At 43.1% G+C, this 25,140-nt stretch overlaps 1 protein-coding gene and 1 long non-coding RNA gene across 7 annotated transcripts in view; one reads left to right on the top strand and one right to left on the bottom strand.

The window, feature by feature from the left end:
• The window catches only part of ESRRG (estrogen related receptor gamma), a 471,624-nt gene extending 447,011 nt beyond the window's left edge, over positions 1–24,613 (bottom strand). For 2 of the 6 annotated variants that reach the window (XM_042850199.2, XM_008179074.4), the window contains exon 1: positions 22,490–22,738. Coding sequence is in view for 3 of the 6 variants with exons in the window: in XM_008179074.4 (XP_008177296.1) it covers positions 22,490–22,491 (2 nt within the window). In the remaining 3 variants the exon portion in view is untranslated. Of the gene's footprint in view, positions 1–21,274; positions 21,406–22,489; positions 22,739–23,452 lie in introns of those variants that run through there. The other 4 variants (XM_065589437.1, XM_065589438.1, XM_042850200.2 and 1 more) reach the window with 4 other exon arrangements.
• Positions 25–17,367, top strand: LOC122173684 (uncharacterized). Its single transcript, XR_010599873.1, has 2 exons — positions 25–131; positions 11,911–17,367. It is a non-coding gene; the product is annotated as an uncharacterized LOC122173684 (long non-coding RNA).
• Positions 24,614–25,140: the final 527 nt, after the last annotated feature.

The raw sequence follows: 25,140 nt of genomic DNA, 5'->3' as shown, positions 1-25,140 counted from the left end.
TCCCTGTTTCCTTGGTAGAGTCGATCCGCACTCAGTCTGACCCAGGACGTCACTCTGCCTGTCTGTTTTCTCAATGATAACTTGGCAGGAGAAGGGGGAAGCTGCCAGGTTTTCCCTGGGCTCATTACCTGGTATGTGCACGTTTCTTTGCATGCATTGGGGGGGGGGGGAATTGACACTTTCTATAGAAATACATAATCATATGGTGGTGGTCGTTAGCGGACGGCTCTGCTGTATTTGCGTTGATGGAGTCGCTGTGTGTGTTTTTCGCTGCTGTGAAGGAATCAAGCATGCGTTCATCTTTTTGTCTTTCATTTTACCTTCAGGGTGACATTCAGTGCCAACGTGCTCTTTTCTGATCATCGCCAAGTTCCACCTGGAAAAAAAAAAGGGTGGGGGAAAGGGGGTGCGAACCCTCAGCCAGCCCGGATGCTGGGTAGTAAATTCCTCCTACAACAAACGGGACGCTTCTCCCACTCACACATAGGAAAACAAGCCATTTTCTAAGCCATCGGGGGCCAAAGGGAAAGAGCAACAGAAATGCTAGTCCAATAATGTTCTTGCTTTGCACTGTCTGAATTGCCTCTAGCAGACACACAGTGTATAGGCCTTGCACAAGGGATATTTCTGTATCTCAGAAATTTGCTTCAGAGCTCCTTGGGAGGATGGGGAGGGGGAAAGCCCCCAGCTGAGTGTATCCATATGGTACAGTATTAAATTTAGGGATTGCCTAGTGTTCATTTTAGAGTGAACACAGCAGGGCAGAAAGGAAGGTATAACCAATACTTTTAAAATTCACCAGTATAATGGTGTCTCGAAAAAAAAAAAAGCCTTGAACAACATTTTCCTCAAATATTATTATTTAAAAAAAGAAGAACAGGAGTACTTGTGGCACCTTAGAGACTAACAAATTTATTAGAGCATAAGCTTTCGTGGACTACAGCCCACTTCTTCGGATGCTACTCTGAAACCTGTCATTATTATTTAAGATTATCTTTCACTACATCTGTTGCAAAGCTTCCAAACTATTTATTTCTGAAAATGTAATAAAGTGTTTTATATAGATAGATAGGCTTAATCCTGCAACTACCATTAAAGTCAATTTGCTCGCACTGCACATATGTACTTTTTAAAAAAAATCTACTTAGTCAGTTTAGTGTTTGCCTTAATGCACATAATATGTGCAGTCTGAATGGATTAAAGTTGCAACAAGAAGCTTAGCTTTTCATTCTCTGACTTTTGCAAGTTTTAGGCTGCATCCTGAAAACACTTAGGCTGTGTCTACACTACAGTGATTATATCAGCATAGCTATGTCAGCGTAGCTATGCAGGCATGACCCTGTAATGTAGATGCAGCCTACAGTGACAGAAGGGGGTTTTCCATCGGTGTAGGAACACTACCTCTCAAATGAAGCTAGCTACATCAACAGAAGCATTCTTCTGTTGAGACAGCTGTGTCTACACTGGGGCTAGGTGGGCATAGTTATGTCAGGGTTTTTGACACCCTTGACCGATGAAGGCCAAAATTGTGTGAACCTAACTTATGTTGGCATACAGCCACTGCAGTTATTAAATCGGTCGTGTGTGTGTACACTTGGCTCCTTGTGTCAACGGTGTGCGTGCTCACCTGGAGCGCTTGTATCGATTGTATTGTTAGTGTCGGACATTGTGGGATGGCTTCTGGTGGCCAGTAACAGTTGACATAAGCAACGCAGTGTCTACATTGACACTGAGTCAACCTAATTACCTCGACCGTGACCCTGCGCTGCTCAGGGAGATTATGTTACTAAATTGGTGTAGAGAGGCACTTATGTCAGCTGGAGCCAAATTTAAGTGATGACACTTCCGCAGCGAGGTTGATGCAAGGCAGCTTACATCGACCTAACCCTGTAGTGCAGACCAGGCCCTAGTTATGTCAACCTAACTTTTAAGGGTGGACCAACTTGACACATAAGTAGTTACACTAAACTCAAGCAACTTCTCACATCTGTGAAGTTACTCACATGCTTAAGTGTTTGCAGAAGTGACACTAACTTTGCAACCTCAGCAGTAACTTAGGTTTTTGCACTATAGAACTAAAGACTAATTATTTTACACACACATACACCTTAAATACCAAAACTGTGCTAATGCATATTAAATCTGCACACTCAAATCGCAGAATTCAGGGAATGCAAAAATGAAGGGTCCTACAGAAGAGCTAACTCTGCTCATTTGCACCTTCCTGTATGCTTTATTACCTACTTTTAATAATAAATCATAATATGCTAAGCGTCACATTTAACCAGAAAAACCGGAATCGCAAATACTGCATGTGAGCAATGTGGCTGATGTAAAGTTATTGCTGGAACTTTACTTTTTGCATTCCTGTGATTTCAGCTATGCAACCTTAAGATTAGATTAACAAACTTTTCTTTCCATTTAATTTCCCGGGTTTTTTATATGTAAAGAAAAAAAGGAAAAATGGTCTGTGCTTCATGTTATTAGCACGTAAATGGTCCTAATTAGGTGTTGGCATTCGCACTTTATTGAGAAGATGGGGTCAAGCAGAGGTAAATTCCCACTTTTCCTGCTGCTGTTGTTTGACTGGACAATTTTCTGCAAGGCTGGGTTAATAGGGCAACACCACATTGATTTACATTGTGATGTCTGTATCTTTCAATTTGAAAGAAAGAGAATTGGGTTTTTTAAATGAAAACCTAGAATTTTTAGAATATGGTAGGATATAGCCAGACTCTAAAATTGCAGGATCTGTTTTTTGTTTGTTTGGTGATTTGTTATTTTTTTAAAACATTTTGTTGCTGATTGAAATAAGACTTCTACACTCTCCTGCATGTAACATTTCTTGGAGCAACAGAATGCATTACTTAAAGGATTTGAATATATTGTATGTTTGGCTATAGTGTGCCATCAGTTTTTAAGCAGAACTGCCAGTTGATTGCAGTGGAGAGTTCTCCTTAACAATTAAGGGCATGATATGGCTGCCTGAGAGGTAAATTGCAGTTGCTCAACACTTCTCACTGTCTAGCCCTGTGAGAAGAAAGGATGGATTGTGATTGTGGGAGTGAATATTTACAAACTAATTTTTAAATTAAGTATCTTTAAAGAAGTCTATGTATTTAAAATATATTAAATTTCCATAAAATAAATGAGTAATCAGGCCTTTCCTAAACCAACAACAGAGAATTCAGTCTAACTCTGCAAGTAAGAATTTAGCTGGTAAGCACCCTGACGGGACGGGCCAGTTTTATTTACCTGCTGACGCAGCAGGTTTGGCCGATCGCGGCCCCCACTGGCCGCGGTTCGCCGTCCCAGGCCAGTGGGGGCGGTGAGAAGCGGCACGGGCGAGCGATGTGCTGGCCGCGGCTTCTCGCCACCCCCGTCTGGCCCGGGACGGCGAACCGCGGCCAGCGGGGGCCGCGATCGGCCGAACCTACCACATCAGCAGGTAAATAAAACTGGCCTGGCCCGCCAGGGTGCTTACCCTGGCGAGCCGCGTGCCGAACGTTGCCAACCCCTGCTATAGAGTCATACAGCAGACAGTTTACCCAGTTGTCAAAGGAGCATAGCTTAAAAATGTGTGCATAATGTAGGCCTACTAAGTCTTCTCCAGTGTGATTAGAATATGAAGTTAAATTCAACCCTTTTCCACTTAGCCCAGTCCTGCAGACCGTTCACATGTAAAACTTAGTCTGGCTTCAGTGGCAGACAGTTCTGCACAAGGAAACAATGCAGGACTGGGTCTCAAGGGATACTCTAAAGGTATTTTAGCCCAATATTTGACCGACTTTTCTTTTATCTGTTTATGAAGCCCAGTTAATTCATTGCAGGTTTTTCTTTCTCAAAATAATGTATTTTCTTAAAATCACTAATAGCAGCCATGGATTTATGATCAACTCTACAATAACATACCCAGGTATATGCCACAATGGAAAACAATTAGATTTTATAGAGCCCATTCTTACTCCTGTTTGAATTCCAGTACAAGTTTTGCCATTGGGTTTCATTGGAAGCAGTCTTAGGTCCTTAACTGCAAGAATGTCCAATGGGTTATGAGAAACAAAAGCAAAAAAAAACATTTTAAAACTATGAAAAATAGATTGGCCATATCCTTTTAAATACTCAGGATCCATTTTTACTTTATTCTCTGCTCCATTTAGAGCAGTAGGTCTAACTGAAACACCATTAAAAGTTAATCATATTACCTTAAAGAGGAATTTCTAATAAACTTCCACAGAATGGGTTGCAGAATTAATATGGCATTTAGAAGACACTTTAAGAATAAGGTTCTGATTCAGAACTCATACAGTTCTAAGTCAGGAGGAACTCCACGGAAGTCAGTACAGTAATGTCAGTATAAAATCAGTGTGAGTGAGATCAGAATCAGGCACCTGTAGCATAACTGGTTTATAGGAACATTATGAAAATGAGAGTCTAACCAAAATATCCTATAGTTTAATGCTAAGCAGAAAACTGTTCAAAAGTCATTCTGACTAGAGCTGATAGGGACTCTTTTTGACAAAACATAGCCTCTAAAACACGAATACTCGGGGGAGGAGAAAAACCCACCCCAGAACAGTCAGTAGCCCAGTGGTTAAGGCATTAATCTGGGAGATGCAGGTTCAAGTCTGAATTCCAAATCAGGCAGAGCAGGGACCTGAACTGGACTAATCATTCTGGGATAGTTAGCTAACTTGAGTTATGAATGCAAGTTTTTTTTCCTAACAAAAACACAGCCTGCATGGAGGAGCTGAGCCACTACTATATGCTGTGAAAAGGGTCTCTCCTCTGCTTTGATGCTACAGTGGGAGCAGACTGGAGCGTGGACAGAGATCCACATTTAAGCAGATTGAATGGCCCCACATCCCATGCAAAAGGCAATGATGGCCTTCAGATGGTACCCTAAACCATAAGCTTGACTGATGGTCATGGCAGGGCTCTGCTCTGCAGCCCTAGACCTTGACAGGTGAGGGGAAGGGATTTTCACCTATCGATACTTCTCCCACATACAGCCTTACTTTCTGGAAGAAAATTAGCTTCTCTCTACACTGAGTAATGGAGGAGAGGTAAAACAGAGGGTTCCGAAAAAGAATCAAAATATTACTGTTGGGCAGTTTAGGTATCAGCTATGCTCTCTGGCCTGACTCAAGCAAGAGTAACAGTGAAGACAATGGGAGTTTGGGGTCTACATGAGTGGGCCTGGTCTGAGGTCATATGCTTTCCTGCAAACAACTGAATAGACCCTGGCATGGTTCATGAGGTCATGACAACTAGATTTATCTTAAGCTGTGTTCCCAATGAGGAACCCCTAAGAAGTGGAGCCACCTGCAGCTGCAGGGTATCCATGTGCTCAGGGCCAGCCCTGTATGTGAGAGGGAAAGGACAGAAGAACAAATTGGGAAAACATGGCTGAAATGGATGTCAATAACACCAGGAGACCACCGAAGACAATGAAATGATGGCACAACATATACAGACAAACAAACCTAACCAACCACAGCACACAGTCAATGCAATAAAATGAGTGAAGAATCTTTTGGAGGGGTATGCTGGTAAGGCCAATGCCTAACACTCGCCATAACAAACCACTGACTGCTTTTTTTCTTTTTGTACCAATAGTGTGAATTACGCATTAAATGAGAACAATAGTATTAATACTAAAGAGTATAGTCTTGTTTTAATCTTTGGCCATAACCATCTCTAACCGGAGTTTACACCTAGGCATTAAGAAATCCCTGAGTCATGCAAATTTACTTTGGTTTATAGCTGTAGGGGATGAGATGCATGCATTTTTAATGCATATGCAGAATAAGCATACCTGTAAATCAGAGAGAGTGGGATTGCATTTGATCTTACATACATAAGCATGTTTCTTAGCTATTTGACTTCTACACTTCCTGCAATACTATGTGAAAAAATATGGTACAGATGCTGTAGCAACTATTTATCATAGTACAGAATTAGAGTTGGGACCCCCACCAAAATACTGGATCCAAGCCTCCTCAAACTGAAAAAGTTGCGAGTCAGATCTAAACTTCACAGTTTGGGCCCATCTTTGATAAGAACAGAGTCTGTTCTTAGGAGAACTGGATAGCTCAGTGAATTTGTACAGAGATTAGAAGCTGCTCAGTTTGATAATGATAAAAGTTGCCAAATTGCCATCAGGAAGTAGTAATACAACATAAATGTAATGGTATTGGACTCATTCATAGTAGACAAAGTCTACTATCCCAGTTGGCACTAACTGGCACTCTTTCTGATATTCTTGGCAGATAGGCTGAGGACCAAACTGGTACTGAGACTGATTTGTTTCCACTTCTAGAGATGGTTCTTCTAAATCCAGTTTCTAGTAGTCAATCTGGCATCATTCCTGAACACTAAAATTCACTTAAATAGAAAACCAAGCTATTAAGCTGGATGTTGGTTACAGAGGGCCAGATTGTGGCATCTAGCCATTGGCCCAAGAATGAGCCCAGTGCAATGTTACACCACCTCATCGGGAGCTCAGTGAGTGATTCCCTCCCTGAACTGCTTGGTGTGCCCAGGGACTGCTCAGGGTATGCCCCCTAATATGGCCAGCTCATTCCACATGCAAGTGCAGAGACCAGCTCCCCACCTCCTCTTGCTCTCTTTGGGACACACTGATGGAGTCGTCTTTGCATTTCCCTTGGCGCAGGGGGGATTGCAATTGTGACGAGGCCTTGTGTGGGTTACCAAGAAGGACTTTGCACATAGGGTTGGCATAAGTAGGGTGACCAGATGTCCCGTTTTTAAAGGGACAGTCCTGTTTTTTGGGGACTTTTTTTTTAATGTAGGCGCCTATTACCCTCCACCCCTGTTCCGTTTTTTCACAGTTGCTATCTGGTAACCCTAGGTATAAGCGTCTGTCACATAGGGTCCATAGCAGCCTATGGCTCTGTCACAATCTGGCCCCAGCTGTTCTGAATTATGAAACTACTAGCACATAGCCTCTAAAACACGAATACAGAATAGGACCTGATATCTATCACACTGTGAAGGACACATACATCAGAATAGACAATGATTTGTAACTAGTGTTGTATGTGCAAAGGTATATTGTTCTTGCATGTACAGATATAGCACTCCATGATCATGACTCATTCCCAGTTTAAAGCACAAGCCCCTGCAAGCTTTCCAAAACTGCCACTCCGCCAGGGAGTATCAGAACCAGCTGGTACAGCAAATGGGTATGACCAGTTAGAGAGGTCGTGTGGCCAGAGCACCCACTAGACAGCTCCCAAGGATTTCTACTGATGGGACTTCTGTGGATGTCCATGATGCAAAATAAGCTGTCCTTCTATCCCACAAAAGGTTAATAGGCAGATAATAAGAGATTCTGTGTCAAAGTCAGAAGTGGCAAGCTGATCTAACAAGTAGAACAAAAGGCATATTCTGCTCAGGCATGCTGTTCGCAAGGCTGTACAATATTTTCTATCTTCAGCAATTGTAAAAGTCCATTGTAAAGAGCTAAATTTTCAGCCAGTCTTCCTAGTCCACAGAATTTGCAAGCTCATCCACTGACATGCACAAAAACCTGTGTTTTCAAGGATAAGCCTAGATATGGACGGCAAATGCTGTATGTGCATTACTGAAAATTTGACTCTACGTTTCAGGCTTCCTAATAGTCAGTGTTACAAGAAATGTTTGACTGAGAATCCATAGCTGCAAGACAAGATGGGTAAGGTAATATCTTTTACTGGACCAACTTGGGTTGGTGAAAGAGACAAGTTTTTGAGCTCCACAGAGCTCTTCTTCAGGTCAGACCCATCTCTTTCACCAACAGTAGTTGGTCCAGTAAAAGATATTATCTCACCCACCTTGTCTCTCATATTCTGCGACCAACATGGCTACAACAACACTGCAAACAAACCATAGCTGTATTCATCAGTTTGGAATGTTGGCAAGGAACTTCCCATCGTAAATTTGCCTTTGGTGCCGATGTGAAATGGTCCATCTCAGGGTGTTAAAAAAATGGGCCAGATTTTTACATCGCTAGGACTCTAACAGAATTAATTCTAGTAGTTTAAAGAAAAAAGGAAAATAACAGCAAAATATTTTAATTAAGTTGTGTATCATGGGAAATTGTGAGAAAAGTAAAAAATGCTTTATTATAAAATAGATGTTAACTATATTTAATCATATTTAACTAATTAAACCCATTCAAAATCCCATATGCTGTTATACTAGACACAAACAGACAAATTTGCAAGGCTGCATGCATTCATGGAAGAGGCTTGTTCAGTAGCTGCTGGTCAGGGTGACAGCCTGGGAACCAGATCTGCAGCTGGTGAAAGTTGGCGTGGCTCTAGTGAAGTCACTGGAGCCGTGCCAATTTATACCAGCTGAGGATCTGGCCATCTGACTGTTTATGGGAAAAAATGGAGAAGTTGCTGTTTCTGTCATGGAACCAGGGCAGTGACAATCATAGAGCACTAGCAATGCTATAAAATGATTGGTAATAAACACTTATGCAGCAGTGAAGGAAGAAGTGAGCACCAATGCAGAATCTTTGGCAGATTCTACAATCACATATCACATATTTCAGCACAGCACCCAGATGGAATACCGTTAAACTTGCAAAGAGAAAAGAGTGCTCATTTTAGCTGTCCCTACTGTTTCAGTCGTTGGTACATCATCATTAGGGCTGCAGCTGTGTCATCCCCATCATGAGTGATACGGATTCCTTGATTTTCAGGTTTTAAAAAACCAATAACCCTGATTTTTAACATGTTGGGGTTTTTTTGCAGGGGGGAGGGGGAGTTACATGTGAGTGTATGGATGTGAAAGTAAACAATGGGATTTTAATGAGAATTTTGAGAGCTTCCAAGGTAATTTCTGGGTGGTACAAAAGGCTTGTGGGGCTCAGTGTTCTGAGGTGCTGAGTGCCCTCAACTCCAACACTTAAGTGGAAACAGATGGTGCTCAGTACCTCGCAGAAATGAGCAGGTAAAGACAGCAGGTACTTAGCAGCAAGTCCCCTGTATCACAAAGGACCAGACAAGTAAACTTTCCAGGCCAGATTCTCATCTCAGGTGTACCAGTGTCTATCCAAAGCAACTCCACTGAAATCAGTGCAACTGCTTCAGATTTATACCAACATAGCTGAGAACGGACTATTATTGATTTGTATTAGGGTAGCACCTTGTGGCCTCACTTAGCCAGGCACTGTATAAACGCATGATAAGGCAAGGTCTCTGCACCAAAGAGCCTACAAGCTAAAAAAAGATGCCACAACTGAGTGTAACAAACAATAGGAAGTAAGGGGGAAAGAATAATTGCAACAGAAATGCTTGGTTACATAAACTACCTATGCATACAACTTGATGTTAATTCTTGGGGTGACAAATTGTTTATCTCCTGTCAAGCTGTATCCACTGCATCCATCATCATAGAAGCCAAGGTCTTGTTTATATTAGAATTTTTGTGCTGGTTTAATTAAATTGATTTAAAATTTATCTAGATTAGGGATTTGCACCCATTTAATTAGATTAATCGGGAATCAGTTTAGTTAAACAGATGCAACTTCTCTAGTACAGGTCAGATCTGGGAGTTTCTCCTTCATACAAAATTAGGAAAAAACAAACCCCAAAACCACACAAGTATAGTTCTGATTAATGTCACTAAAACTGGAAAAATAAAGGTTGTTTGGTGATCAACATAATGCCCATGACTTTTGACCCTTTTTGTAATTATATGGTAGAAACTCACTAATACACTTTAATACCAGGGAGACCCATTGTGAATTTGGGGCTAGATTGGCACAGCCCTTGTTGACCGCAAAGGGGAGTAGAGCCCCCCCCCACTCCTTCTACCCCTCCGTTCAGCTCTCCTCATTCAACTCAGCTCAACTCCAGCCACAGGGGGCAAGGAGGAAGAATGGGGGCTAGTCACCCAGTATTCCCCTGCTGCAATCAAGTGGGGCAGGGAAGGGTTGGGAAAGTATGGGAAGTGGAAGGAGCTCCGGAGTGGCTGGACACACACAGGGGAGTAAGCTGTTCCAAGGAAAGGGGTGAAGTAACTTACTTTCCCTTGACTCCCCCCCATAGCAAAAGGGGGAGCAGGAGCGGAATTGTAACACTGTTATTGCCGTATTCCTTCTCTGGTCTGCCCTGGGTGGCAAGTGCAGCTACCGGCTGCCTCCTACTCAGGGTGTAAAGTTACAATCTAGCCTTTAGTGAATTAGTGGCTATGTTCACAAGTACAGCAAAAAGACTCAAGGGATAATGCATCACGAAACAGCCCAGTCCTGCATTCCCTCACACCCAGAACTCTTACTGAAGTCAATCAGTGTTTGGATGTGAGAGGAATGCAGAAGTGAGCTTAGTAAACCTGATTCTGATCTCACCCCAATTTTCACACTTGCTTAATTCCACTGACTTCATTGGAGTTACACTTTTTATGAGCCAGTCAGATCACAATCATGCCCAATCTGCCATGTTCATTTATTTTGACATGTATAACTTTAATTACTTAAGGTAATACTCTGCATCATCACTACTGTATATTGTGTAAAATCAAAGCAATCTACCTAGGAGGAGACTTCAATGGGCATTTTGCCGCTAAATCATTGCCAAGAAATGGGATCACTGGGTTATTGGAGCCTGCTTATTCAAGCTCCCAGGTGAAGTCAGTCAGAGCCTTTCCATTGACTTCAGTGAGACATGCTGGGAGACATCAGGTTTGCACATCAGTTAAATGAGATTTAGCCTGGTGCCTCTGTATTTCCAAAACCTTTATCTTTTACGCAACGAATATCCAATGATTTTTTTCACAAAAATTCCCATTATAAAACCACATCCCTAATCACCAGCCATATTGGCCATGTGTACAATAGGCCACCATTTTGACTGACCCTTTTTAGTTTTTACACCTTTTCTGTATGAATCATACTGCATTTAAGAGCTTACTATTTTCTGGAGCATTAATATCTCGTTGCTAGAAAACTATCCCCATATATTAATGCCTATACTGATGGGATGTTATATCATTCTCTAACTGAGTGCACTATTTAAAGCTAAAATATTATAGGACAGATTCTGTCCTCTGCTCCAGCCCTATACGTTGCTTCCATGGAGACTTCTACTGGTGCTGGCACAACATACGTGTCCGTTTGCTATTTCCCCAGAGCCAGACCTTTGTCCCTTCCCCCTGGGCTGTCCGGGAGGTGCAACAAATAATCAGATGCTAGATATCCTTTCTATATCTCAGTCCAACAAGCCATCTATGTTGAAGCAACTCCTATTGACTTCAAAAGGTACTTCCACCCACGAAGGGCTTGCATAATCAAAACCATGGAAATATAGAGGTTAACATTAGAGATGGTTGAAATTTTCTAAATTTTAATTTCAGTCGAAAATATTTGGGGGAATTTATCAACCATCTCTAGTTAACACCCAGGTACAGACACATACATATACTGTACAGATGTATACTTCAAACATGTTAAGGGCTGTTATAAAGAGGACGGTGATCAATTGTTCTCCAGGGCCACTGAATGTAGGACAAGAAGTAATGGGTTTGATCTGTAGGAAGGGAGATTTAGGTTCAATATTAGGAAAAGCTTTCTACCTGTAAGGGTAGTTAAGTTCTGGAATATGCTTCCAAGGGAGATTGTGGAATCCCCATCACTGGAGGATTTTTAAGCGCAGCCTGGACAAACAACTGTCAGGGATGGTTTAGGTTTACTTGGTCCTGCCACAGCACAGGGGGCTGGACTTGATGACCTCATTTCTATGATTCTATGATACTGAATGAAATGCTGTCATTGGATGCATGTGCAAAGCTCCCATTGAAGAAAACTGGAGCAATGTTTGAGTAGTTTATGATGTTACCAGAAAATTCTTGCGCTTTGAGATGCAATAGGAATCCTAACAGATAATGTGTTTGTAGGGGAGCCAAGCGACCTGGGTTCTGTTGCCAGCTCTGTCACTGACTTACAATATGACCCTGGACAAATCACTTCACCACTCTGTGACTCCGCATCTTTGTATACACAGGGCGATAGTGATACTTACCCTCCTTTGTTAAGCCGTTTGAGATCAACAGATGAAGTTTACTATGTAAGTGTTTTAGTATTATTACCAGTCTCAGGTTTGCTGTGTCTGTTTTCTATAAAGCATCTGAGGCTAGCTTAATAGATAATATAATAAAAAAACAAGTTTGATTTAGAGTCATACACACTAGAAGATATTCCTGTTTGAAGAACATGAATCTTAAGAATCCACATTATCATGACATCAGGGTCAGAGGTCAAATGACACCTCACTGCAAAGCTAAGGACTTTCCTTCACCTTTCTAATGACAATTGATGTGGCCTTCACCTGGTATTAATCTAGGAAAGATCTATGTTGGTCCAATCATAATCCCATAATCCCCATCCGGCATATTTATGTGTTTGTTTGTTAGAGAAAAGCAGAAGATTTCATTTAAGTATTTAAAAAACTAGAGTTTGATTTCAACACTTATGAAGATCTCTTTGCTGGATAATGGGGGTGTGACCTCAGTGATCAGCTGTGTACTACGGTCTCTTTCATCGACATAGCCACACCACCTGTCATCCTCACTTACATCCGTGTTAATTACGAACACATGAGGAGGGCAGGATCCTGCAGGCTTATCCATTTCTTCATTCTACCAACATAGACAAATTGAGGTCCATGCAGTTTACTATACAGGAGTCTTTTTCCATGACACTTCCCTTAAAAAGAGTTTTTCCTGCTATCCTTGGCTAAAATTTTCCCTCTCTACACTACTGTATCCAGTTGGTTGTGATCTTTCACCCCAGAGGTGGCTGCATTTCAATAGTACTGTATGGGTAGAGCTGTAAATTGCTTTGGCTCCTTTATATCATATAAGCTATTATGGGGTTACACTGCAGTACAGTCCCATGGAGTTTGTACTAGAGTGGCTAACCTGAGCTGCCATGCATGTTGCTGTGGCCACTCATCTATTTTTACCATGCTAGCTCAAGCAGAGCTAGTACGTCTGTGTACCCACACCATAAGCACTTTCCCAGCTGCTCTATAGCCATAACCTAAGTAAGAAACTATTATTCTACCCATTTTACAGATGGATAAACTGAGGCATAGAGCGAGATAAAGGAAATTACCCACAGTGACATAAGAACTTACTGATCCAGGTAGAAATAGAAAATAGGTCATCCCATCCTGTGCTTTCACGATACTATTATCATTCCCCATCCAAATTTTAGAATCTACATTTTTTTCTTTTTAAAAGTCTTGTTCTTTTCTCATGAATATTAAAATATTTATAACGGGGGGATATAAAATAAAAAGGAGTGTGATTGACTCTATTGAAAATGTTTTGACTCATAAGTATATACACGTACACAGAATGATTTCATTTAGGCATCAGTTTCCATGTTAGTGAGTTTTTCTTGTTTATGGGCTTGGGTTTTTCATAGGTTTAACAATATACATAACTTTTAATTACATCGAGAACAATATATGAAGACACCATGCTATGTAAAAGTCGTTGCTGACAGATGTTAAGCTTAGTAACATGTCATTGGCAGCTTCTCAGATATGGTACCAATCTAACAATTTGCATTCAGTGTAACATGACGAGAGCACCACAATACTAAGAAAGTGTATGAAAAATTGAAGCCTGAAACCATAAGCTTTTCCGTGTCTTATTTATGTGTTTGTATGATGCTCTGCACAATGGAGCCACAATGCTCTGGTACCATAATACAACCAACAATGAGAGCAGGCTCTTAAAGCCCATGGGAGTTCTGGCATTGGAAGCAGGACTGAGCCCTTAGCTCAATTAGTGAAGTTATTTAGGGTGCTTATACTAATTTGTCATCTTGTGTTACTCAGCTTTCATTAACTGCATGACTGTAGCAGCCACTTTTACATTACTGGTTTAAATATGCAAAAAGTCACCTAGACTATGGCTTACTGCTCTTGCAAGCTCTTTAGGGGAGGAACTGTCTTTTTCTTTTGCGTGTGAATTAGGGCCTGGAGACACTAACAAATTACAAATAAATTATAATAATAATGTGCCCCCAAATATATTTTATTTCAAAATATAAAATTTAGGAAGTCTTCAATTCTTAGTATGACTTTACTGCTCTGTCCATTTTGAAAAAAAAAAATTCAAAACAGATTAGATATTTGCCATTATTGCAAATTATTTTTCTAAATGTGGTTACTATGCACAAGCTACATCCTAAGTACATTTTAAAACAGTATGCTATGAAACCTGTCCCAGACCACCCGATACATTTTAAAAAAATTATCTAGCTCTGTATTTATTCAGGAGATCAGTTTAGCTGTTGCTATCTATTGAATATAGAATCTTTTTTTTTAATTGCCTAAATGAATAGACACGGAACAATTTTGAAGAAAAGTGTGTATAATCCCTCAGGTGAAAGTGCACATAGGAGAGCCGATAAATTATATAACAGACCATATGTATTTGCAGAAATAATCTATGGACTATCATGCTCTTGAGTCATGGCCAACATGCATGCTAACTATTGACATTAGTGGGAAATCTACATATGTAGTGATGACATGATATGGCCCTTGTAATGCTTGTATGTCTGAGAGAGAGTTACATTATTTTGAAGAAGCCCTCTTTGTTTTTTGAGTAAATTCCAATACAATAAAACAAGGAAATTCAATAGAAAAAATGTTTTGATAATGTTAAGAATCCAAGATAAACTGATGAAAGAAAAGAAATACCATATGAAAGCTGTTAACCGTACATCCTCAAAATAGCTCACATTGTTCTCTGTTCTCTCTCTCTTTCTTATGTAGCTAAGATCTGATTTCTCTATAGGGAAGGCAGGGAAAGTCCCCTTTACCTTCCCCTATACACTTTTCTGAAGTTAGCACATCATCATTTGCTAATTATATTATGACTCACAGTTTACCTTTGTCATTAACTTTGTGTTCCCTCAATTAGGAATTGTATCAATGTTTGGATCAGTGTGTTTATTTGTGTCTGTGCTTTGGTTGGCACATTACAAAACAAAGTTACAGACAGTGTCAGCCTCAGTTTTTAAATTTCCTCTTTGTTGCTGGTTTATGTCATTTTCTTATGGCCGAATATTACTTTCAGTCAGGGCCGGCTTTAGGAAGTGCGGGGCCCGATTTGAACAGTTTCGACGGGGCCCCGACAGGGATGACTAAAAAAAAAAAAAAAAACCACGTAAAAAAACCACGTGGGGCTTGTACTCACCAGGCCGCACTCCTAGTCTTTGGCGGCGGGTCCTTCACTCACTCCGGGTCTTCTGCGGCACTGAAGGACCCGCCGCCAAAGTGCCCCCAAAGATCCGGAGCGAGTGAAGGACCTGCTGCCAAAGACCTAGAGCGCCGCTGGGTGAGTAAAAATTAAAAAGATGCTTCTAGCCAGGGAAGGGATTCTCTGCCACTTGCCCCCCACTCTGGGCAGCCCTGCCACTGGGCGCGGGGCCCTCTTAAGCGCGGGGCCCGATTCGGGGGAATTGGTGGAATTGGCCTAAAGCCGGCCCTGCTTTCAGTTGCATAAGTGTAAATCAGGAGTAAATCAGGTGAACTCGGTCGGTGGTGTTACACAGATGGGAAACCACTGCAAATGAAATCAGACTTAATCCCAGGTGTGAGGGGGTTCTTGGTTTTGTTTTGAGTATCTATTGGTAGATGAAAGTAATAAAAACTCTTGAGATAAAAGGTTTCATTCAAGGGATCAATTGGCCATGAACATCTTCCTTTCTTAAAAAAAGAAAAAAGAAAAATCAGTGGTAGATTTAGGCATTGCCTGATGTAATCCCTTGTTATGTCTGGATTTGATAATGTTAAAGGTTCCAAGAGGTGGAGCAGAGTTTTTATGACTTTCTCATCCATCAGGAAGTAATATGTATGATTCATGAAAAGGTATTAGTCAAAAAGAGCCAAATTAACCAACATGTAAATAGGTGCAACTCCATTGTCTTCAGTAGAGTTGTATCTATTTGCATCAGAAATTTATCCCAAACTGTGGAAACCCTCTGTTGGGCCAACATCACCAATAGTATTACCTGGTCTCCCAACCAAACACAGAAGCAGCTTCCATTCATTAAATACAGCATCCTGTGAGATCAGCAAGGTACTGGTTTGTCTTGATTAATCCCTTTGTTTCAGCTAGCTGTATACTGTTTTCCTTGAAAGTCTGTTTCTATTTCAGACAGTTTTCAGCAGAATGAAAGAGGTACCTTCACCAACTTCTGTGATGATATTTCATCTTTCAAAACTTACATTTTCAGCTGTTCGGTTGTGCTAGCCATTATTGATTATTGTATTTGTGTAAGGGAGACTTCCCTTTATAAATTGTACTGAATGTATTTTACCCAGATATGGCATATTAATATTTTTGAAATACTAATACTAATATCATACTGATTATTTGATCCTTGGTTGGATTTAAACAAGAAGCTAATAAAGATGACAAATGCAGAGAGATACTGAGCTAGAAGCAGTGAAGTATAATCAAGTTACCTAATCGGATACCTGCATCTTTCTCTGAGCCTCTTCTAGGACCTGATCTTGTAACTTCAGAGTAAATTAGGAGTCAAGGCTCCTAAATAACACAGGCCAACATTTTCAAGAACAATCTCAGATTTTGAGTTTCTAGTCTGAGACACCTTGAGGCTGGTTTTCAGAGATGCTGAGAATTACTGCTTCCATTGACTTAATTTGGAGTTGAATGCTCAACATTGGGGAAAAAAAGCCCAAAAAATTTTAAATTGGGCACCCATAACTAAAGGCCAGTGTGAAAATGTTGGCCACAAAGTTTATCATATGCAGTAGACATTAGTGTAACTTGTATTAATAAATGTATATTAAAAAAAAGAGTTTACTGTAAAACAGGTGAATGTCATATACTGTGTATTTAATCTTTCCTTGTCTCGGGAAGTTTAGTGCAATTAAATTCCGTACAGGCTTTATGAAATTTGGTTCATTTTGATAAAGTTATATATTATTTGTATAATATGTCAATATTGTGAAAATATTGTATTGCAATATTTATGTGTTTGTGCATGTGTTAGAGAGACACACACAAAATAAGTAACTATGTAATACATTTATATAAATCCATTTAGGGGTTCTGGTGATATAAAATATGAGAATTAAATTAGTATTTCCACAGAATCTCAAAATACAATGTCCTTGTCTTTTATTATTTGTTACAAGGAAGGAAGCATAATCTATCAGAGCATGGAACTGGGGTTCAGGACTCAGAAGTTTTATGCTCACATCTGCCAGTGACTCATTGTGCCCTGCCCAATGTCCCACATAACCATTCTGTGCCTCAGTTTCCACAACACTCAAATAAATGTAATAATACTTACCTATTTCACATGGGTATGTGATGGCTGGTTAATTAATGCTTGCAAAGTGCTTTGAGATCCATGGATGAAAGGTGCAATACAGTTGCAAAGTATCATTACAATTAATTTTGATTTTTTAAGTCAAAGTATGGCTATAGTATTGCTGTTTGAAAAGGTTTCCATATTCCAAAGAAGTCACATTAATATTGTCAATGTTATTTAGGACTGCATCATCCCTCCTTAACAATGCTATGGCTTTGTTTTTAGCTGCTCTGTTTCTCAATGAGAATTTTCAATATCTCCTCAAAGTGTTTAAACTGCATGGTCATTTAATATTGGGCTGTTATGTATAACCAAGAGGACACCCAGAAGAAACGGATTAGGCCAAATATATTCTGACTCTGTACAGCTCAAACAGCCGAACTCTGAAAATGCAAGGTATGATGTTCAAAAAGTTCGGCAACTGTGCAACTTGCCTTCTCTGCTCATTATTGAAATATACACCCTGTCTGTTGTAGATATTATTGTGGGTTGCACTCTCTTTTTGTAGCAGCAATAATAACTGATTTTAATTAGAGAGAAAATGCATACAATATATAATGGGGGCTCCTGTGGCCAAGAGGATCTTTAAGGTCTCTCTCAAACAGTTTCCCTTTCTGGATTAGTATTCATCGCAATTGTAGCCCCGTTCCCAGTCGGCGCACCGGTTCTTTGCAAGAGTGACACAACTTTTAATAGCCGGGATAGAGTTTTGGAAGAAGTTCAGTGAATCAGGCAAGGGAACGCTGCTCGTTTATCTTCATTCCCGAGCGCCCTCCAAAGTGTGTGAACCCGTAAACCCAGCCAGGGGTGGCGAGGAAGGAGGGCGAGGGAAGACCTGTCGGAACATCTCAGGCCCTTTCCTAGCAGCCAGGGATTGCAGGCTTTACTCCGGCAAAACTCCCATTGACTTCAGCGACAGTTTTGCCGGGTAAGGACGGGAGAATCAGCCCCACTATGCAGGTGCACTGTCCCAGCCAATACCCACACTCTCCCTGGGCAGTTATTTCCCGGGCCGGTGTGTTTGGATTTGGTAGCAAGGAGCTGTCCCTAAACCGGGCGGCTCTCGGGAAGTTTTTGGTGGCTGAGCCAGGAGAGTGGCCGATATTTCTTACCTGGGCACGCCCCGCACACAAACCCTGGGGGGGGGGGGTCTGTTTGCACAGTGATGGAGACCCGTTACTTTTGTCAGGGTTACTCAGCGCCCGCCCCACCCCATCTGACCCCAACGTTTAAGTAACCAGCTACAGACTGTGCATCGCCCCCTCAAACTGAAGTGCCCCTTTGCTGCATTACTGCCCCGTGGGAAGCACGGCCGAGCCACGGATTCGCTACAGACGCTTTAATAAAATACCAGGTCCCGGCAAGATGGACATTATGAGGTTCAGTCCTGACGGGTCCTTAGCCTGGTGGGGCATTATGAAGACCGTGTTATTCTTTGACAGCTCACTATCAACACGTGTCTGTGCCGCTTAAAAGCAAGCCCTCTTCTTCCTGCCGACTGACAAGCTAGCGGTGCGGTGTGAGTTGCAAACAAGACTATGTCGCTATTCGCTGATCTTTTTGATTTCCTGGCAGATTTCCTATTCATCGCACTGGTAGCTTAAAACTTCTTGAATTTCGTTGGGCATTAGCTATATTTTTCTGTTGGTATCCTATGGTTGAAAGTGCGCTAGTTGTTTGTTTTAAACATACCGGCGGTTTTTAGCCCGCTAAAGACCGGCATTTAGCCCTTTAACTCTGCAGGTGTGTTACCTGTTGCTATGCAGAAGATGGGGTTTTCCTTCCTGTTTGTTATGCATTTGTTGTGGGGGTGGTTTTTATTTGCTTGCTACATATTTGTGTCAGCAAATGTTAGACTTTAAATTATGCTCAGATAATTCGGATCATGTTAGGGCAGATCAGTAATTGCGATCACATGCTAATTCTAAAGCTACATTCTAAACTATTTTTCACAACTTCAAACATGTTTTAATGTATTTAAAGAAAATGTAGGGGAGAGGGTAAACCGTTTTGAACAGACTGAATGCTGGGGATAATAGTTCAGTTAAATTACTGATGAACTGTAAAAAAATGCATGCTTCCCTGTAATTATCTTTGAAAGAAGGAAAGAGAATTATCATTCTTTGTGGACAGGCGTCTTCATATTAAAGGGTTAATTTAGACTCATCTGTACATAGATAATAATTAAAGGGGGATCCAGGCTTTAAAGGGGAAGGTTTTAAAAATGTTTTTAGCGCTCTAACAAGGACAACTTTCCTTGAAGGCGAATATAACCTAGTACTTATTTAGCATTGGAAATAAATAGTCATCTTGGTATAGAAAATGTAAACTACATGTTAGCCTGCATTGGCCCAGCAGTGGTTCTAAACTTAACACGTTCAAGGTGTTTCATTATCAAAAGGATTTCATTTTTTCTCTGAAGCCATTGATAACAGAAGCAAAAAGAATGGTTTCGGCAGACACTTTCATCAGCAGAAATGTGATCAGCCTCCGCCATCATCAGAAACATCAGAGCAAGGGGGGGGGGGGAAGTAGCAAGAAACTAAGATGCGCAAATTAGGAGAAGTGCATGAGGTTCCGTGGTAATCCCGCTTCGAGTGAAGCAAGGGCTAAAACTTCATTTCGGTCATTGCCATTAGTTAACTAGTGCCGATGCCACAGCTCAGCCCAGCTTCAGCTTTTAGTTCGGTGGAGGCACATAACCAGAAGCAGACGATTTTATCTTTTTTATGATGTAATCAAATAAATTAAAGTAGACGTGTGAAGGGGCACACCTACGTTTGAACTTTTTAAAAAAAATAAATGAGTTCTAAGGGATACTCCCAACCGCAGGCTTTCTGATGTGCGTGCAACAAGGCAAGGCTTTTTGAATCCAGCCTCCTCATTGTTGCTTTAGAGATTGTTTTAAATAGAGTAACCTTTCCCTCAATACCCTGCAATTTGTGGGGATGAGAAGGTGGCAAAACAGCGCGTGGGGTGGGGAAGAGTTTTGCAGGAGGGCTGGGTTTCAAACAGTGGATTTAACAGGCACTAATTCTGCTTGTAGCAGAGATGTAGGTGGATACTGAAAACATCTTCCACCGGGGTGTCCTACTTTAGCAATTCTAATTAAAAGGGAGTTTAAAAGACGCAAAGAAAGAGCAGGCTGTGCTTTATTTCCAGTGGGCGTGGAGAGAGTATCAGACACAAAACGCTTCTAGCTTGTTCTAATGTGCACCTTTGTTTAAAAAAAAAATCAAGCTCGCCCTTTGATATGAACTAATATATTTTTAACTGAATTTCTTTCTTCTGCTGTGTGTGATCTGATACCTACCGTGTGGCCCTGGCCCACTTTCAGCCCTGCAGGTGCCCTGTATTGTGTGTAGTCCTGAAAGGCAAGGGGAAAGTCTTGCATCTAGCACTCTTGTGCCCTATGCCTGTGATTGTCAAGTAAACGTGTCCGAACTAGGGGTCAGCAAACCATGATGCCCTCCCGCTTTTGACAGTTGCCCCAGCCAACAAGAGCTGTGGCTTTGTAGGTGCAGTGCGGGGAGTGGGGATCTGACGGTCCAACGTCTTGAAGCAATAAGGCAGCCGGCTTGCCGCTGCCGCTTTTCCACGGCTGCTTATTGAAAAGGAGGCTTCACGGCCACCTATAAATGGCCTTGGATCCAAGTCACTTTTTCCACACGAGGCAGCAAAGTTCTAGCCAAGGCACTGCAAGTTCTCCCTGCTATTGTACGCGCGCTCGAGTCTAAATCCTCTGTGTTTAAAGCCCAGGCATGACCACGAGTGCGCTAAAACCCGCAAGTGATCGGGGGATTCCGAAGGGCTCAAACACAAACACGCGCTGGTTTTCACTGCACTTTGATCATGGGGGTGGGGTGAGGCGGGAGAACAAATACAGACACTCACCGTGCTCTTTGGCTTTCCAGGGTAACTCCTTCTCGCTCTCTTCTTTGTGTCTAAACGAAGAGAGTTTCCACCCCGGGCACACAGCCTGACGCCCTGGATCACCCCGACTGTTAATTTAATGCCACACTAACCTGGGAGTGTATGATTGGAGCTCAAGTATTGGTTTAGAAACGCTGGAAGCGAATTCACTCTCCCACGCCCCGCATTCCCCAGCTGAGGGTCTCCCAGCCTTAGGTTCTTCCAGTATTGCATAAAGCAACATACCTACCTTTTCAAGAGTCACATTTCCTATTACAGGTTGCATTTTGCTCCAAAGAGTCATCCGTGCACTATCTGAAACGCACATACTCTGCCCTGCATGCGGTGTGTGGCTTGATTTCACTTGACTTATTGTGTCACCCTGAGCTTTGTGACTGCCTGAAAAGCCTCACCTATCGGAAGAGGCAAGGCAAGACACCGGACAGATCGGGGAACAAACTCTAAACCACCCCTCAGCCACCCCACTAAAATCCCTATTCCCTCCACGTGAAATTTGATTTCTAAGGCGGGCACCTACTGCGGGAGAATAATGGAGACCAGGATAGCAGAGCGCACTGTGTGATCTGTGTCCGCCCTCTCCCCTTCAAACTGTATTCACAGCCAGCCAGAGAGAGCATTGACTCCTGTGTGCAGCATTTCCTACCTGTCTGTGCATCACGCTTGGAGCTGTCCGCTAGTCACTTCTATATGCGAAATCACCAAGCCCTCTTCTCCTTCTTTTTTATATTCCTTCCACCCCCCCATCCCCGGGTTTGGATTAATACCGATGGATACCCCGTATCGCTACCCGGGTGATTGTCTAGGGGGCTAAACGCGACAGGAAAAGAAAGGGGGGAGGGATAACCTACGTTATTTTTCTGTTACTAATTCCCAGTCGGATCGGACTCAAGGGACAAGGCGATCGCTCAATAAACCCTCCTTCTCTCTCCACCACGGCTTCCTTCCTTCCTTTTCTCCAGCACATTTCGCCCCCCCCCACCTCCCACGTTTACTTCTCCCTCTTCGTGAGGCATAAACCAGGCAAACTAAAACTTTATCAAAAATAGGGAGAAAGGGAAAGGACAGGCAAAAAAAATAAAAAAAAAATAGAAAGGCGGAGGGGGAGGGGGAAAAAGACAGTGCCGGCGTCTGATCACTGACCATCTGTGCAAAAGGTGATCATTGTTAGGTACTCACATGGCTGGATGGCAGAGCAGCTCTTAGCAATTAATAAATCTCTCAGCTTGAGCTCTTCTTCCCCGGGTTTGATTGTAGCTCTGTGTGTGTGTGAGTCTCTCTCTCTCTGTGTCTCGCTCTCTTCCACACACAAAACCGGTCAGATGCTTCAGGACCGGTCACTTTGCAAGGGGAACAACACGGGAGGGTTTGTATTACTCCAGGTTCGTGTGTGTAGCCTATAAATACCGAACTTTTTGATGGAATCAGCTAACAAATGAGAGGAGAAGGCGTAATTTTGCGCATGGAGCCCCCCTTTCTCTTTGTGAGATTAAAAACCCCCCAGGCAGCAGCCAGGGCTAAAGTTGTGGGTGTGTGGGAAGGAATTGGACTTTATTGGGATTGTGTTTGAGGGTTTGTTTGTTTGTTTGCTTTTGTTTTTTTTTTCCTTAGGACATTTATATTAGCCCCCCCCCCCGCGCCTCTCCCTCCCAACCACTGGGAGAAACTGACCTGGATTAGCACTGACTTTCACTCCGAGTGGTCTCTGTGGTGCGTTTGATGGGTTTTTAGGAAGGAGGGGTCAAGAAAGCACATACCTGTCCGTGTGGCAGTGAAGGAGATGGTGATGGCTCAGGCGGGGGGGATTAGTGAGTTTACCCTCACTTACTTGAAAAATATAAAGGGGAACGCTGGAGAATGCAGCCTGAAATTATTCGAGGGGGGATTTTATTTGGGAGAGAATGGACGGAACGGAGGGGGGGGTGTCTGGCTGGGGCTTTTAACCAGCTGCCCATACACATATCCCACACAAAACAAACCACCGAAAAACACCTCGTTTTGGAGCTTTAAGGCGCCCAGGAATCCTAGAATGCAGGAGCGTGTTCAATTATTGGCACCAGCTTTGAGCCTGACGGGCAGGGGGCTGGGACATACCCCCCAAAGAGGGCATCTTGGAGGGTTGTTCTGTAAATTGCTGCTTACTTGGTTTGCCTGCATCAGTCTGGATTTCTCTCCCCCAGCAGGGATCAATTCCTCAGTTTGACTCCTCCTGCCTGAGCTAGAGGAGTGATGTGAGGTCCAGGGACAGCTTTCCTTGCAAAGACAACCCCCTTGTTGTTTAGGCTCTGTGGCTGCACAGGGGTATGCCCCTCGTTGGGGTTGATTGTCTCTCTCGCTTTGGTGCCAAGATGTTGCTTTGTGTGTGAGGGGGATCCCTACCACCCTGAAAGCTCTAGCGGATACTACAAACAACCAAAGCCCCACAAGCCCTCTGCAAAAATCTCAGGTTGCAAACCTGGAAGGGGACAGTGAGAGAGAAGGAAAATGCCCCCCTCAATCCAATGCCCCTTTCCTCAGAGCCCGGGTAACAGTTTGGTGGTGTAGCTAATATAAACTTTTCCCTTACGTGCCTCTCATTTCCCCCCTGCTCTCCAGTGTGTAGCTGGGGCTGGAAACCAGAGGAGATTTCCCCAGGACACAAGCGCAGCCCCTGCTTTCTCTGGGGAGCTGACCTGGCCTCACAGGGGTTTGTTCCCCTTTCCTTAGGGATCAGACAGGTATTTAGGCAAACTTTCCCCACCACCTTTCTCTGAGCTGGGGCTCTGTCTACAGGACGATGGTCTGAGCCTGGGCTGTGTCAGGCTATTGCTCTCTCTCCTGCGACCGGCCAGCTGGGTACGCCACTGGCCGGGCACTGTCCGAGGGACTTTCGCAGCCCCCAGGGGGAGTGGGCGGGGATTACTACCCTTCACCCAGCCGTGAGCTCTGCAATATATTTAGGCTTTAAAAAAAAAACTCCTGCATAAACCCAAACCCCTAATTTAAAAAGACTCAAGAAGAAACAAACCCGAGAGCGGAGGGGTCAAGAGTCAGGTCGCCCAGCAAACAGCAGCAGCGTTAGGGGCCCATTCTACCCCTCGCTGCCCAGTCCGGCGGGGCTGGGGGGTCTCTGCCTCGTCCCAGCTCCTTTCACACCCGTCGCCCCGCTTGGCGAAGGTCCGGCGGGGGGTGTTATGGGGAGGTTGTGCGAGTTGACCCCCCGGCTTGCAACACGGAGTTCACAGAGTCGGACAGCAGCCCCTAGGCAGAGCCGCTCTTTTCCAGCTCCATCCTCCGCTTCAGAACAACCCTTCGGCCGCACTCCCGCTGCGGGGCTGGGAAAGGACGTGTCCCTAAAAGCTAGTCAGGGCGGGGCTCCAAACCCCCCCCCCCACACACACACACACTATTTTTGTGAATAGACTTAGCACTTAGCAGCATTGGCATTTGTTGGTCTCCCGTCCTAACGACAACTACCTATGGGGTGGGGGGGCACTGAATTGCAGGCGAGGTCCAACAGGAGCCCAGTCCTTGGAGCCATGCAGAGGTTTGCTCCCCTAGCAGTCAGGGGTGCTGCGGCTCTGGGAATTTCAGGCCAGATGGTGCCAGTTCGCGCAGCGGCGACTTTCCTCCATGGCATACACCGAGTGGAGTTTGTTTTTGCAGCGGGTGTATGTGTATGTGATGCCCCCAGACACCGTGTGTCACAGCCTTTCTGTGCAACGCCTCTTCCTATAAAGGTGTGGGCTCCGCGAAGGCTCGCCTAGAAGCGAGCTCGTGTGGCAAGCGGGGCTGGCAGCGTCGCCCATATTGAGCCGGCCTGTTCTGAAGCAGGCACATAAGTGACGTGC

Source organism: Chrysemys picta, chromosome 3 (assembly GCF_011386835.1).
Source record: "Chrysemys picta bellii isolate R12L10 chromosome 3, ASM1138683v2, whole genome shotgun sequence".
NCBI classification, from domain to species: Eukaryota; Metazoa; Chordata; order Testudines; family Emydidae; genus Chrysemys; species Chrysemys picta.
The sequence above is the reverse complement of the archived record's forward strand: the minus strand, read 5'-3'. Positions and strand labels throughout refer to the sequence as shown.